This window comes from Panthera onca, chromosome C1 (assembly GCF_046562875.1).
Source record: "Panthera onca isolate mPanOnc1 chromosome C1, mPanOnc1 haplotype 2, whole genome shotgun sequence".
Taxonomy (NCBI): Eukaryota; Metazoa; Chordata; class Mammalia; order Carnivora; family Felidae; genus Panthera; species Panthera onca.
The window spans coordinates 142,489,749-142,503,386 of record NC_138346.1 but is presented as its reverse complement, the minus strand read 5'-3'; the positions used below and the strand labels follow the sequence as shown (position 1 = coordinate 142,503,386).

The 13,638-nt window shown below is 34.3% G+C and overlaps 1 protein-coding gene across 7 annotated transcripts in view; it reads left to right on the top strand.

Moving 5' to 3' along the window:
* CCDC18 (coiled-coil domain containing 18) overlaps positions 1-13,638 on the top strand; it is a 107,672-nt gene that overhangs the window by 52,535 nt on the left and 41,499 nt on the right. For 6 of the 7 annotated variants that reach the window (XM_060623486.2, XM_060623488.2, XM_060623489.2 and 3 more), the window contains 3 exons: positions 2,074-2,190; positions 7,627-7,794; positions 9,711-9,853. In XM_060623486.2, coding sequence (XP_060479469.2) covers positions 2,074-2,190; positions 7,627-7,794; positions 9,711-9,853 — 428 coding nt within the window. The remainder of the gene's footprint in view (positions 1-2,073; positions 2,191-7,626; positions 7,795-9,710; positions 9,854-13,638) is intronic. The other variant, XM_060623490.2, reaches the window with a different exon arrangement.

Below are 13,638 nucleotides of genomic sequence, written 5' to 3'. Positions count from 1 at the left end.
TATAGCCTTCTACTCAAAGCATGGTCTATGGACCAGCAGCATCAACATCACCTAGGAACTTGTGAACAGAATTTCATCTGTGCCCCAGACCTCCTGAACAGAATTGGGACTAAGGTGAAGCAAGTGAGTTGCTTCTGGTGCACAACTTAACGAGATGCTTACTCTCAGGGTTATGTAAGTGGAGGGCTGGTGCTTGGCATGACCCTGAGAGTTAGTGCCTCCTTAAATTTTGAACACATGTCTCCTGTCTTACCCTAATCCTGGCCCTTCTACTGAATCTTAATCTGTATTTGAGTAGGGTGCCCAGGTGATTTGTATGCCCATTAAAACCTTGAGAAACACTACTTCAGCTTGTTCTTTTTCTTTTTCCAATCTAGGATTCAATTATAATTACATGTTACATCTGGCACTTTAGATTTCCTTAAACTCACTTACTCCTTCTATTCTTCCTGATACTGAATCTTCTGAAAAGTGTAGGTCAGCTAGAATACCACATGAGTTATATTGTGCTCTTCTATTGCTTCCTATCTGGAAGCACATGTCAGACCACCCCATTATTGGCATTGACAATACTGACATGTTTTTTAAGCTAATTATTGCCAGATCTCACCATGTTAAGGACACAGTTTTTTCCTATATAATTAATAAACAAAATGTGGGGTGATTCTTTCAGGCAGTATGAATGTCCTGCTCCTCAACAACCTTATAACCAATGGTTTTAACATCTAGTGATAAATCTTGCCAGAATTAGTTTTTACACTGTTAATTATCAGGTATGATATTCTTGCAGAGTCATAGATTTTATTTTTTCTCTGCATATGGGAGATGATACAAGTACCAGTGCTCGTTCTCATGCTTCAGAAAGAAAACCGATAAGTATTTATACCTTTCATAAAACAAATGTTAATTTAAAAATTATTACTAGGGCAACAACTTGTTAACAAGGATAATCTTTCAAAATTATAAACTTTTTAGCTATTAATGGTTATATTCACAGGCTATAGGGACAATCTTCAAAAACTGTCTTTCAAGATTCTCTATTTAGAAATAAGAGTTGTGAGGATAATTTCATGATGTAGAATAAATAGTATCTGCCAGAAGAGGCATTTTTCTCTTTTTCTTAAGATTATTTTTACACCTTCAAGATGACTTACAAGAATGCTGTTGGCATTAGAGGGGGAAAAAAACACTCCTGAGAAGCTCAAAATTACACCAAGAAAGGAGCAAAAGAAGAATCTTATTGACAGATGGGCTGTGGAGCACATGTGCAAATTGTGGCCCTTGAACTAATTTTTGTGAAAAAAAATTATTGAAAGTGGGTTGCTCTTTGCCCATTTGCTCTTTAAGGCAGTGTAAAGCATCTGCAGCTGTGTCAACGCTTGAACTAAGTTACATTGCTGCCTTTTTGAAAATATTTTCAGATTTAGAGCAAATGCAGCCATCTCCTAAGTTTCTTTTTTTTCCCTAGCTAACAAAAGCATTTTTATTTCTTAGTGACTTCAGCATATTCAGAATATTCACACCAATGCATTATTAGCACAGTACACCAGTGTATGCTCATTTTACTATTTTTCTTGATCAAAGGAGCTTAAAGAATAGGCTTAAATATTGCTTACCTTTTTAGGTAAATATTAAATATTTTAGGGTGTTTGGCTTACAGGTTTTTGACAATTGGCCCCAGTCTGTCTTTCCAATCTAATCTCCCATAAATTGATTCTCTTCATACCCTAAACTACCAACTTCGCACCATTTCCTTTCATTGTCTTGTCTCTGAAAATATTCCCTCTTCCTGGAATGCCCTTCTTTACTTGTTCATGTTCTATATGTTCTTCAGGATTCCAGTCTCTGGTTTCCTAATTTGTAATGAAAAATTAGTTTTCTACATAAATCTTTTCTGTGATAGCATTTTGTATTCTAAGCTGGACTGTGTATTCACTGTTTGAAGCAGTTAGGTAACATGAGGAGATAAATCTGTAAAATATTGAGCACATAATAAACACTCATTAATATTAATATTAGTTGACTTTCCTTTTCCTTTTTTTTTTTTTTTTTTTTTGCTTTTTTCCTGCTTAGGTCAGACAACTAGATTCAGCACTAGAAATGTGTAAGGAAGAACTTGCCTTGCATTTGAATCAATTGGAAGGAAATAAGGAAAAGTTTGAAAAACAGCTAAAGAAGAAATCTGAAGAGGTAAATTAACATTTTTGTTAAATAGCATATTTTCCAAGTGATTTCTTTTTGAGATATTTTTAAGATTGTTTAAAAGTATGTCTTTATGTAGCTGATGAAAAAATCTTTCCATTAAAATGTAAATCCCAATTTTATATTCTTTATGAAACAATTCACTGCAACACAAAATATGACACCTTAAAATGCTGATTCTTTTATCTATTTTTAGGGAATCATAAGATTAAATTATTATTAATATCACAGATTAACTCTAAAATGATTAACTTTAAAATATTATTTTAGATTTAGAATTATAAAATTCTTCAAATTTTCTTCCATTTTGATTTTGCTACTCCTGGTTGTCTAAAGGGTTAAAAATTAGGTTTAGAAATTCGACTTTCTCTATTGAGATGAGTTTTTAAGATACTGGATAGATGATTCAAGTTATTCATCTCTATATCCTCAGTGTCTACCACTTTGCTTTCAACATAATATGTACTCACTAAATGTTTGCTCAAGGGGATAATCTTAGTGAAGAATTCCTTTATTTCTTTGTTAGAATTTATAATACAAATTTAAAATAAGTTATATTTTAAAATATAAATTAAAGATAAGCTTTAAACCTTAAATTCATGTTCATAATCGTCCCCAACAAATTCTCATCAAAGTTGACTAGAATATATTCAGCCAGTTTCAGCCAGAAAAACAGAATCCTTTGTGTATCATTAAAATAGAATTTTATGCAGAGAATTAGATACATATATCATGGAAGAAGGGAGAAGCAAACAAAGCATGGTAAAGTGACTCAGAGATTATCATAAGAAAGGACCTACTATGGGGCGCCTTGGTGGCTCAGTCATTTAAGCATTAAGCGTCTGACTTCAGCTTGGGTCATGATCTCACAGTTCATGAGTTCGAGCCCCCGTGTCAGGCTCTGCACTGACAGCCCAGAGCCTGGGGCTTGCTTCAGATTCTGTATCTCCTCTATCTGCCCCTCCCCTGCTCATGCTCATCTCTCTCCCTCCCTCCCTCTTTCTCTCTCTGTCTTGCTCTCTAAAATAAATAAACATTTAAAAAAAAAGAAAAGAGAAAGGACCTACTACCATCATCAGGGATAGAGGAATATCAGGCAGAAATGGTGAACTATAGTACAGAAGTAGGACTGCCTAGTGAGCTAGGGCCACAAAGAAGGAGTCTGTCTAGTTAAAGCTGAGACTGTAGAGGAAGAGAACTGCTACAGGTCCCTCACATTGGCTAAATGTTTCTATTACCCAGAGGGGAATTTCCTGCAAAACATGGAGCAGAGCAGGGGGAAAGCAGACACAGATCTAAAAACAGGTATATAGTTGACCAGCACTCCACACTTAGGTGTATCACATAATTATATAAGTTTAGAGGTTAAAAAAGGAAATCTTCATATTTCATATGGCCCTGCCTTCTTCCTTCCATGCCCCTCCATGAAGGCTTTTATAGCATCTTTGACAGACAGGCATGTATTTCTCCACTGCAGTATATGGAATTTGAATTGCCTAAACTATAGATACTTTGACTTCTTAAAATAGAAATATTTTATTTTATTAAAAATATATTTATTTTTATTTTACTGTGAACTTCTTTAAAACATTATTTAGACATTTATTCGATAGCCTTCATTATACTTCAGTGTAAATGGACTTGACAGAGATGGAATCTGGAGACAGGCAGTGTTTGTAACAAGGGGATTTGTTGAGCTTTAGACTTTGTGTTCTCAGAAACCGAATCAGTGAGTAGGGTGGATAATAGACAGTTATCTAAAATGAACAGAATTATTTTCAAAATGGCTGGCAATATAAACCTAGGCTCCAAACTGAATTAGAAATCAGAAGTAGTAAAATATGTACAACTATACTAGGGAATAAGTAAGTAAGTTAGAAAGATTTTCACCTTTTATTGCTGCTAAATTATTACCTCAGTGCACATGAATTGGCTTACTTAACAGGTTATCGTTCAGTCCTTCTGATAAAAAACATGGAAAAAATCCAATTACTATTTACTTTGTTTTTTTTAAGTACCACCCCATACATTTATTTACTTTTGAGTTATTTGTCTTTAGAGCAAATTTTAATGTCATTCTAGTTAATATTACAGTTAATTACAGTTGTCCTTGAACAATGCAGAAGTTAGAGGCACTGATCCCCTCTCCATGTAGTTGAAGATCCCCATATAACCTTTGACTTCCCAAAAACTTAACTACAAATAGCCTACTGTTGACCAGAAGCCTTACCATAGCATAAACATGGGATCAACACAGATTTTCTATATTATATGTATTATATACTGTATTCTTACAGTAAAGTAGGATAGAGAAAAGAAAATGTGATTAAGAAAATCATAAGAAAGAGAAAATATATTTGCAGAACTCTACTGTAAAACAGCTGCATAAGTGGACCTATGCAGTTCAAACTCATATTGTTCAAGAGTCAGCTGTAATTTATCAGAATTGTGAGATTTTCATCATATATAGCTAGGTTTTAGAAAATTGGATTTGGTTCACAGTACGTCCATTCTGTTAATAATAGTGATGTTATAAAGGTGTTTTAATCTTTTAGATCTTTTTAATCAGTAGATTAAATCAGTAATCTTTAAATCACACACTAGCTGAATAATTGAGTGGCTCTAGAGCATATTGAGAAGAAGTTAGCCAGTTGTAAAAACTAAATGTTGATTATCCACCACAGAAAGATAATAAAAATTCCTCTGAGATTTTTGTCTCAGGTATATACTGTTTTCCAGATATTGAAGTAAGTACATTTATGATTAAAATAATAGTAATTTGGGGTCCTAAATCATTTTGAAAAGATTTTAATTCCATATTAAAATGCTTTACAAAGTGGTAAAAATATGTGTTGATGCAGAATTACACTGTTAATATGATAGGAGAAAGTAAACACAAAACAGATGTGAGTAAGTCTAAACATTTTTGCATATAGCATTTCTTCAAATAAAATCAGTTATTTTATTGATATTTTTACTCACATTGATGGACTTAAATTTTGAGGATTTGGCATCATCATATCATATCAGTAACTTTTCTGGGTTATGTTTTATTTATTTTTTTAAATTATCTGTTTTTGAGAGAGAGCGTGAGTGGACAAGGGGCAGAGAGAGAGGAAAAGAGGATCTAGAGTGGGGTCTGCATTGACAACAGAGAGCACCACCCAATGGGGGGACTGAACTCACAAACCATGAGATTACGACCTGAGCCTAAATTGGAAGCTGAACCTACTGAGCCACCCAGGCGCCCCTGGGTTATGTTTTATTTTTAAGTAATAATTGTGAGTGTTTTTCCTTTGGATATAGATTAATCTAGATAAAGTTCATTGTAAAGTAGATTTTAAAGTATAAATTCTACTTTCTTCTTGCCCCCAGTTATAAAATAGTGAATCCTTTAGGAATACTTGATTCTCCGAATATCATAATGTAGCAGAAAATATAATGAAAAACTATTTCTTATATTTTAAAGTCAAATGGAAATTAAAGGGTAGTACAATAAAATGCCACTTTAAGTTGGGTAGATGCAGGTTGATTTTTGTGAATTGATATTTGTGATAAAACTAACAGATATTCAATATTTTTAATTGAAATTATTTTTCCAGTGGCCAGATTACTGAAATAAATTTTTATTGTTATTATGTGGTATGGCTTTCTTGGCGTTTTGGTTAAGATTTACCTTCTTTTCTTCTGTTTTGTCTTATCTTACCTTTGTCTTGTCTTAACATCTTGTCCACTTTTTTCTCTGACCAGAAAAAGAAGTCTAAGACAGGATGTTTTAGAAAAAATACTATTTAAACTTCTCTTGCAGGCAAATCAGTTCTATAGAAAATAAACTACTGCACTAAATGTGATCTGCAGTTTTCTCGGGAGCTAGCTAGTAAAACAAACAGGTGATACTGATACATGTTTGCCCTAAATAAATTATTTTCATACAGACAAAATTAAGTAGATTATCATAATAAAGAACTATAATAACAGAATAAGAAATTGATTAGTTGCATAAGGTTCTCCAAGTTTACAGTATCATTAGATAATGAAGAAATGTGACATTTAAGAGTTTCTTATCATGAACAAAGAATATTGGTCCCTAAGCCCTTCATCATGCTGCTGAATGTTCAATTGCTGGATAATTAGAAAAAAGGACCAAATCATTGTTTTCCTCCACTATTTCTTAGAAGTTTAAAATTCCTTTCTTCTGGAATACTTACTGGAAAGATTTTTTTGCTTTAAAGGAATGGTTTTTATTTTCCTTCATGTTAAAAATAGTTTTGGGTAAGCAACAATAAGAAATCTTTTAAAGGTTTACCTACAATCTACTTTCTAATACTTAAGTTTTCAGTTTTCTAGTTACTTGCATGTTTTTCATAATTATGTCAATGAAACGTAATTCTATTTTTTCACTTAATTTCATTTTGCAAAATATTATATTTGCTACTGTCTTTTAAATTATGATATTAAATGGTTGCATCATTTAAAATCAGATTGATAAATCATCATTTATTAAACCTCTTACTTTTGAGAACAGGTAAGGAATATTATAAAATACATATTAAAATATGCTGTATTATTAGTATGATTTTAAAAATAATTTGGCATATTTATTGGATTTGGATTACTAGGACAAAGCAATTTTTTTTTCCTTTCTTAATAGGTACTTCCAGATAATTTTAAAGGTATCTTTTAAAGCAGTTTTAGGGACCAGCATATTCAAGTCCTAAATATGTGGAGTAAATGAATACAATTTCTTAGTTGATACTGTCATTTCCTTATGTATTTTTTGGAGCATGAATATTTGAGTGCTTTGATGAGATACCATTTTACAAACAACAGCAATAGTAGCAACGATAATATAATAAATAAATAGCACCTAACATTTATGCAGGTCTTTTATGGCTATAGTTTATTATCAGTAAGGAGAAAAGATTCATCAGACAGAGTATGGAAAAATCCATACCTTTCTGTGTTCTCTGCCTTCTCTGGGAGGGATCACATAAAACATGCTCCTTTCTGTAGCAGTGAAATATGGTAATATGTGGGCAGTGTTTCTGCCCAGAGAAGCCTGTTTGTGACTTAAAGTTCAGGGTTTTTTTTATGGGGGGGCTGGTCACCTAGGACAGTCACAAGTATTAAAATTACGAACTCCCAGGAGGAAAGCATGATTCAGTGCCAGAGCCAAGCAAAACAATGTCATCACTTAGGGAATGTTTGAAAAGCCACATTCCCAGATACCAGCCAAGAGCCGGCTCTATAAGCAGGCCCTTCTAACATCTTCCCATCAGAAAAATGAACCTGCCCTTCCATATAACAAACTTAAATATAATTGTCCCACATGACAAGTGAAGATAATAAGGAACACAGCTTTGACATTATATTGCTTTCTATTTGAAACATGTCATTTTAATGAAAAATGTATATATTTGTTAGGTATACTGTTTACAAAAAGAACTAAAGATAAAAAATCACAGTCTTCAAGAGACTGCTGAGCAGAATGTTATTCTACAGCATACTCTTCAGCAGCAGCAGCAAATGTTACAACAAGAGACAATTAGAAATGGAGAGCTAGAAGACATTCAAACTAAACTTGAAAAACAGGTATATATTATTGGCCAAAATGGTTTTACTTGTATAAAATATAAATTTTAAAAATTGATAATAGCTTTTTTGTTTTATTGGTTGCTATTTAGGTCAAGGATTTCATATTATAAGACATATTCTGTATTAATATTGTAAGATGAATAAAGTTCTATTTCTGTGTATTCTGACCTGCATTTCTAATAGCATAGGCACATTTTTGCCATCCAGAGAACTTAGTTATAATTTAGACTTCTTTATTCAACCTTGTTTTTGGATCAGGACATGTGATCTAAATTTCTAAAAAATCTAAAAATTTCTGTAGTATTTGGGGTAAATTTTCCACTGTATAAAGTATTCTCTTTCTACCTTTCATTCATGTTCCACTATGCATAGATTCCATGTTGGATCCTTTCAGATTATTACTCATCTTTAGATTCTTTCTGCTTATGAATGGGCTATTTAATAAAACAGAGAGTGGGTGGGTTTTCAATGGTTCCCTTTACTTTTTACCTGGCTACTATTTTAATTTTATTCTTGGAACTTGAGTTGGAAGTGTGGATATTAATGACTTAGAATTTGTATTTAATTATTTGGTGAGAGGTTTTAGAAGAGCTGAGAGGATATTAAAATCATTAGCCAGATATTAATTTGAAGAGCAGTTTTGTAAATGTTCTTTGAAAACATGGAGTGGCTGAAATTAATTAGGGAGAAAATACAGAATGATGGGTGAGAAGACTGACTTAGGTAGATCTCTGTGAGATATGGTACATAGAAACCAAAGTAAGTATTTCATGAAATAAGGAATGATAATTGGTGTCATGGGCCGTTGAAATCAAGATCAAATAAAATAATGGTTGAGAAATGTCTACTGGAATTACCAACATGGATGTTATTAGTGACATTGCACGGTTTCTGTAGAATGGCTAGATTGCTTTGGGTTGAAAAAAAAATGATTTCTTCAGGTTGAGGAATGAATGAGAAATGAGAAGATGATACAGTAAGCATGGAAAACTGAGAAATTGGGCTTTGAAGAGGAGGAAAGAAAGAGCAGTGGTAGTTGGAGGGAGGTAGAGATATGAAGGATAGTTTTTTTAAATAATTTTTAAAAGTTTATTTTTATTTATTTTGAGAGATAGAGAGCAAGTGGGGGAAGGACAGAGAGGGAGACAGAATCTGGGCTGTCAGTGCAGAGCCTAGTGTGGGGCTTGAACTCATGAACTGTGAGATCATGACCTGAGTCAAAATCAAGAGTTGAAAGCTTAACTGACTGAGCCACCCAGATGCCCCTGAAGGATAGTTTTTTTTGTGATGGGAATGTCTTGAACGTGTTTAAATGCTAATTAATACAAAGAAGCCCAGAGGAGAGAGCAGAGATAGTCAAGAGTATGAGTTCCTGAGAAAGTGGATAGTTTCCTGAGAAAGTGATTCCAGAACACCAGTGAAGCAATTTGAGTTATATAGGAGGAAGAATACCTCCTTCACTGTAGGGGAACATAAGAAATAATGAATAGAAGCAAATTCAAGTGATAACGTTTGATGGCAGTTGAGAATCTAGAAATCTTTCACCAAATGAGCCAATTTGTGAAGAAGGAAAGCAACATAGTTTGACAAGAGAAGAAACATTTCAAATAGGGATAATGAAAAGAGGAAAATTAACCATTATTTTGTTCAATTCTTATAAATCCTATTTTAGTGTTATGATGTGACTACTTCTATAAATATGTAATATGAATGAAATATCTTTAATATACAAAGTTTAGTTTTGCTTTTTTATTTCCAGAACATTATTTCCTGGTGTGTACTTTGAGTTTTATAATACATCTTGAAACTGAATTATAGGCTAGACCACATATTTATATAAATATATATTTTTCTTCCAAAGAATGTTAAGCTGTGACTGAACTTAAAATACTTAATGAAAATTGTTTTACAAGGTATCAAAACTGGAACAAGAGCTTCAAAAACAAAGGGAAAGTTCAGCTGAAAAGTTGAGAAAAATGGAGGAGAAATGTGAAGCAGCCACGCATGAAGCCGATTTGAAAAGGCAAAAAGTCATTGAGCTTACTGGTACTGCCAGGTAAAATGAATATGTTAGTTTTTCTTTCTCTCCCTGTTTCAACATCGGTAGTTATCTGAATTTCAATATCATATAATGTTCAGTGAAGCTTTTGCTTAAGGATTTAATTTCTTCACAGTCTGTGTTCCTGTAGCATTTTGTTTGTACCTTTATATCCTTCTTTATGCTTCTTTTGTACCACAGTTTACTGTTCTTTATCCTCCTGTTGTATTATAAGTTCCTTAAGGACTGGATAATTTCTGGTTTCTTTCAGGGTCATCCCTACAGCAATTAGCATAGTTCAGTACATCTCATAGGCACTCAACAACTGTTGTGGTGTATTAAATTGTGAATACTATTGAAAGTTGTAGGCAAAGATGTACTCACTGAAAACTTTCACAGGATCTAATTGTTTCTGGGACACAGTAAATACAACAGTAGTTCTGAACCTTGACTGAACTTTAAAATTATCTGAGGAGCTTTAAAAAGTACTGATGCCTACGTCTCACCTCTAAGGATTCCGATTTAATTTGGCTGAACCAGGCCTAGGAATCAATAGTTAATTGATTAAGAAAGGGACCCATGAGCTGAAAGCATTCCCCAGCTTCCCCAGACCTCTTCTACTTTGTCAATAAGAGTTTACATAATCAATAATACACTCATAATTAACCTGCCATGCTACCAACAGGACTCAAGAATTAACTTAGCCACTTGAACTAAAACCCCATGTCCCCAGGTTCCCTCTCCCCCACTGACAGAAGTAAAGATCAGGCCTTTGTGCATTGAGCAGCAACTTGCTTTTCTTTCTTTCTTTCTTCCTTCTTTCTTTCTTTCTTTTTTTTAATTTTTTTTTAAGTGTTTATTTATTTCTGAGGCAGAAGGAGACAGAGGGAGCAGAGGGGGGCAGAGAGAGAGGGAGACACGGAATCAGAAGTAGGCTCCAGGCTCCAAGCTGTCAGCACAGAGCCCAACACGGGGCTCGAACTCACAGACTGCGAGATCATGACCTGAGCTGAAGTCAGACACTCAACCGACTGAGCCACCCAGGCGCCCTGCAACTTGCTTTTCTAGATGTCAACTCTCTCAGCAGGGTCAAGAGAATTGCCCTTTGTTTAAGACTAAGATCACAGTTTCAGACTTACTTTCTTCCATTGATTGGTGTCTAGTCACAAAATAGCCTCACCACCAGCGTCTATTTGAATAGTTACATCGTAACTTTATCCTTGCTTATGCTACACACCACAAGAAGCTGTGTATTTCCAGCTCAACAGTCATCTCATACTAATTCCCAAAACTTCACCATGTATACTGTTTCCTTCTCTCAACTTATCCCAATTTCTGAGAGACTTCTACTTGTCCTCTGAAACTCACAGTCCTTCCTGAAAAACATTCTCTGTATTTCCCATTTCTTTGCTTTAACAGAAATATGCCTCTTCCCTGAGGACCTTGTTTCTTGTCCTGCAACCCTCTAAAGTTCCAATAGTTCCTACAGTTCCTATACCACAGGGTTGAGATATGGAATAGTGTATACCAACTCTGTAAACCTCTGGTCACCAGACAAGATATTATCCCTCACTGTCGCTGACACCTACAGGCCACCTGATGTATTGTTGCTCCCTCCAACACCAATTGTGTCATTATTCTTGATGATTTCAATATCTATTAGCTGATCCTTCTGACACATTAGCATCTCATTTTAAAAATTCCTCTCCTCTAATGATCTTGAGCTCTATCATACCTCAGCCACTCCCTCACATGATTTACTCTAGATCTTGTCATTTCCATTATCTGCAGTTTTTCCATGATCGGGATATTAGGCATCTATACCTATATTATCACCTCATTCCCTTTAATACCCCAAATTCAATGATTCTTTGATCTACACAAGATCTCTAATTCATTAGTTCCACCACTGTCTCATTCCCTGATGTCCTCTCCTTTCTCTACCCAGCTTAAATTCAAGTTAGGTCATTAGAATCAATGATTTGCATCTGCTTGCAACTCTTACCTCTCACTCCTTTGTCTATATACCGTTAAGTTGTTCCAACTCACACTACTCCATGCTTGCATCTTTACAGAAACTGGAGAAAAATATAAGCACGCTGACCAATCTTACTTTAAATTCATAATTTCAAGGGACATGCTGCCTAGCAATCAAAACATTACTGACTTTGTAGAAGACACTTAGTCATTTTCTTTCAAAATTCTCAACAACCCCTTACCAATCCCTGCCCTCACTGATGATCTTGCTTTCTCTTTCAATGAGAAAATTGAAGCAATTTCTTGTTCCTATTCTTACCCTCACCCTTTGGCTTTTAGACAAAACCTCTTGATTATAGCTAATAGGCACATTTAGTAAGAAAAGTAAATCCTAAATACTCATAGGAAGCTTATGAGCAAAATGATTAAACTTCATAAGAAAGAAATACCCTAGCTCCATGATATCTTCTTCTCATGGAAGAGAAGGGTTTCGGGTTTTGTTTTCTCTGGTACCACTTGTTTCTTTCACTTCTGGAGCTACAATTTATAGAACTTTAATATACAAAGTCTATTTCCAGTCTCAGACTTGATTGCTTTCAATCAAGAAGGTGAAGTATTTCTGGAAAAACTGGTGGATTTAAAGCCTGTTGTAAAATTTTGAAAGAGAAAACTTTTTAGTATTGGATTATTTATAATTAAAAATTTTTAATGTTTTTATATTTGAGAGAGAAAGAGTGAGAGAGCACAAGCAGGGGAGGGGCAGACTGAGTGGGGGACACAAGATCCTAAGCAGGCTGCATGCAGACAGCCTGATGTGGTGCTCGAACTCACAGACTGTGAGATCATGAGCTGAGCCAAAGTTGGATGCTTAACTGACTGAGCCACTCAGGCACCCCTATAATTAAAATTTTTTAACCCTTAAATATTTATTATATTATACTAATCCTTCATTCACCTAGCATCAAGGAAGAATGAGTAGGTGTTGATAAATAAATAGGAATGGAATTTATCTTCACCAAGTACTGAAACTTTAAAACAAAACAAAAAACACTTTTTGGTAGAAATTTTCCAAAATATGTATTTTCTTGTCATTTTTAACTTCTCTGGGTATCTCAGGGTTATTGTTGCCTACATCAATTATTATACCATGCTGAAATATAGTAGCACCTCAACAAAATCTTGAAGAATATAGAGTTCTGTTTCTTATTAAATGTCTATAGACTACTGTGCTTTTTGGGTTCTTGTATTTTTTTTTTTTAATGTTTATTTATTTCTGAGACAGAGAGAGACAGAGCGTGAGTTGGGGAGGGGCAGAGAGAGAGGGAGACACAGAATCCGAAGCAGGTTCCAGGCTCTGAGCTGTCAGCACAGAGCCAGACGCAGGGCTCGAACTCAAACCGTGAGATCATGACCTGGGCTGCAGTCGGTCGCTCAACTGACTGAGCCACCCAGGTGCCCTGAGTTCTTGTATTTTTTAATATAATTTTCCCCCAACTTCTTTGCTGACAAGCTCTCACTGTTGGTACTATATGCCAACCTCTTTCAATTATTATTTTCTAATTATGTTTTATATCTCCTCTAATATAAGAAATGAATTAGTTGAGCTAAATATCACTTACCTGAAATTTTAGATATGAAAACGGGTAATTATGCACTTATCTAATCAGCTCCTTAACTTTTTGGACCATGGACATATTTGAGGATATGATAAAGCTATGAATTATTTTCTATATACAGATAAACATATGTATATGTAATTTTACATATTGTTTCAGGAGTTTTATAGTTTTCCTTAAGTTTACTCACAGACATCAGACTAAAAACCC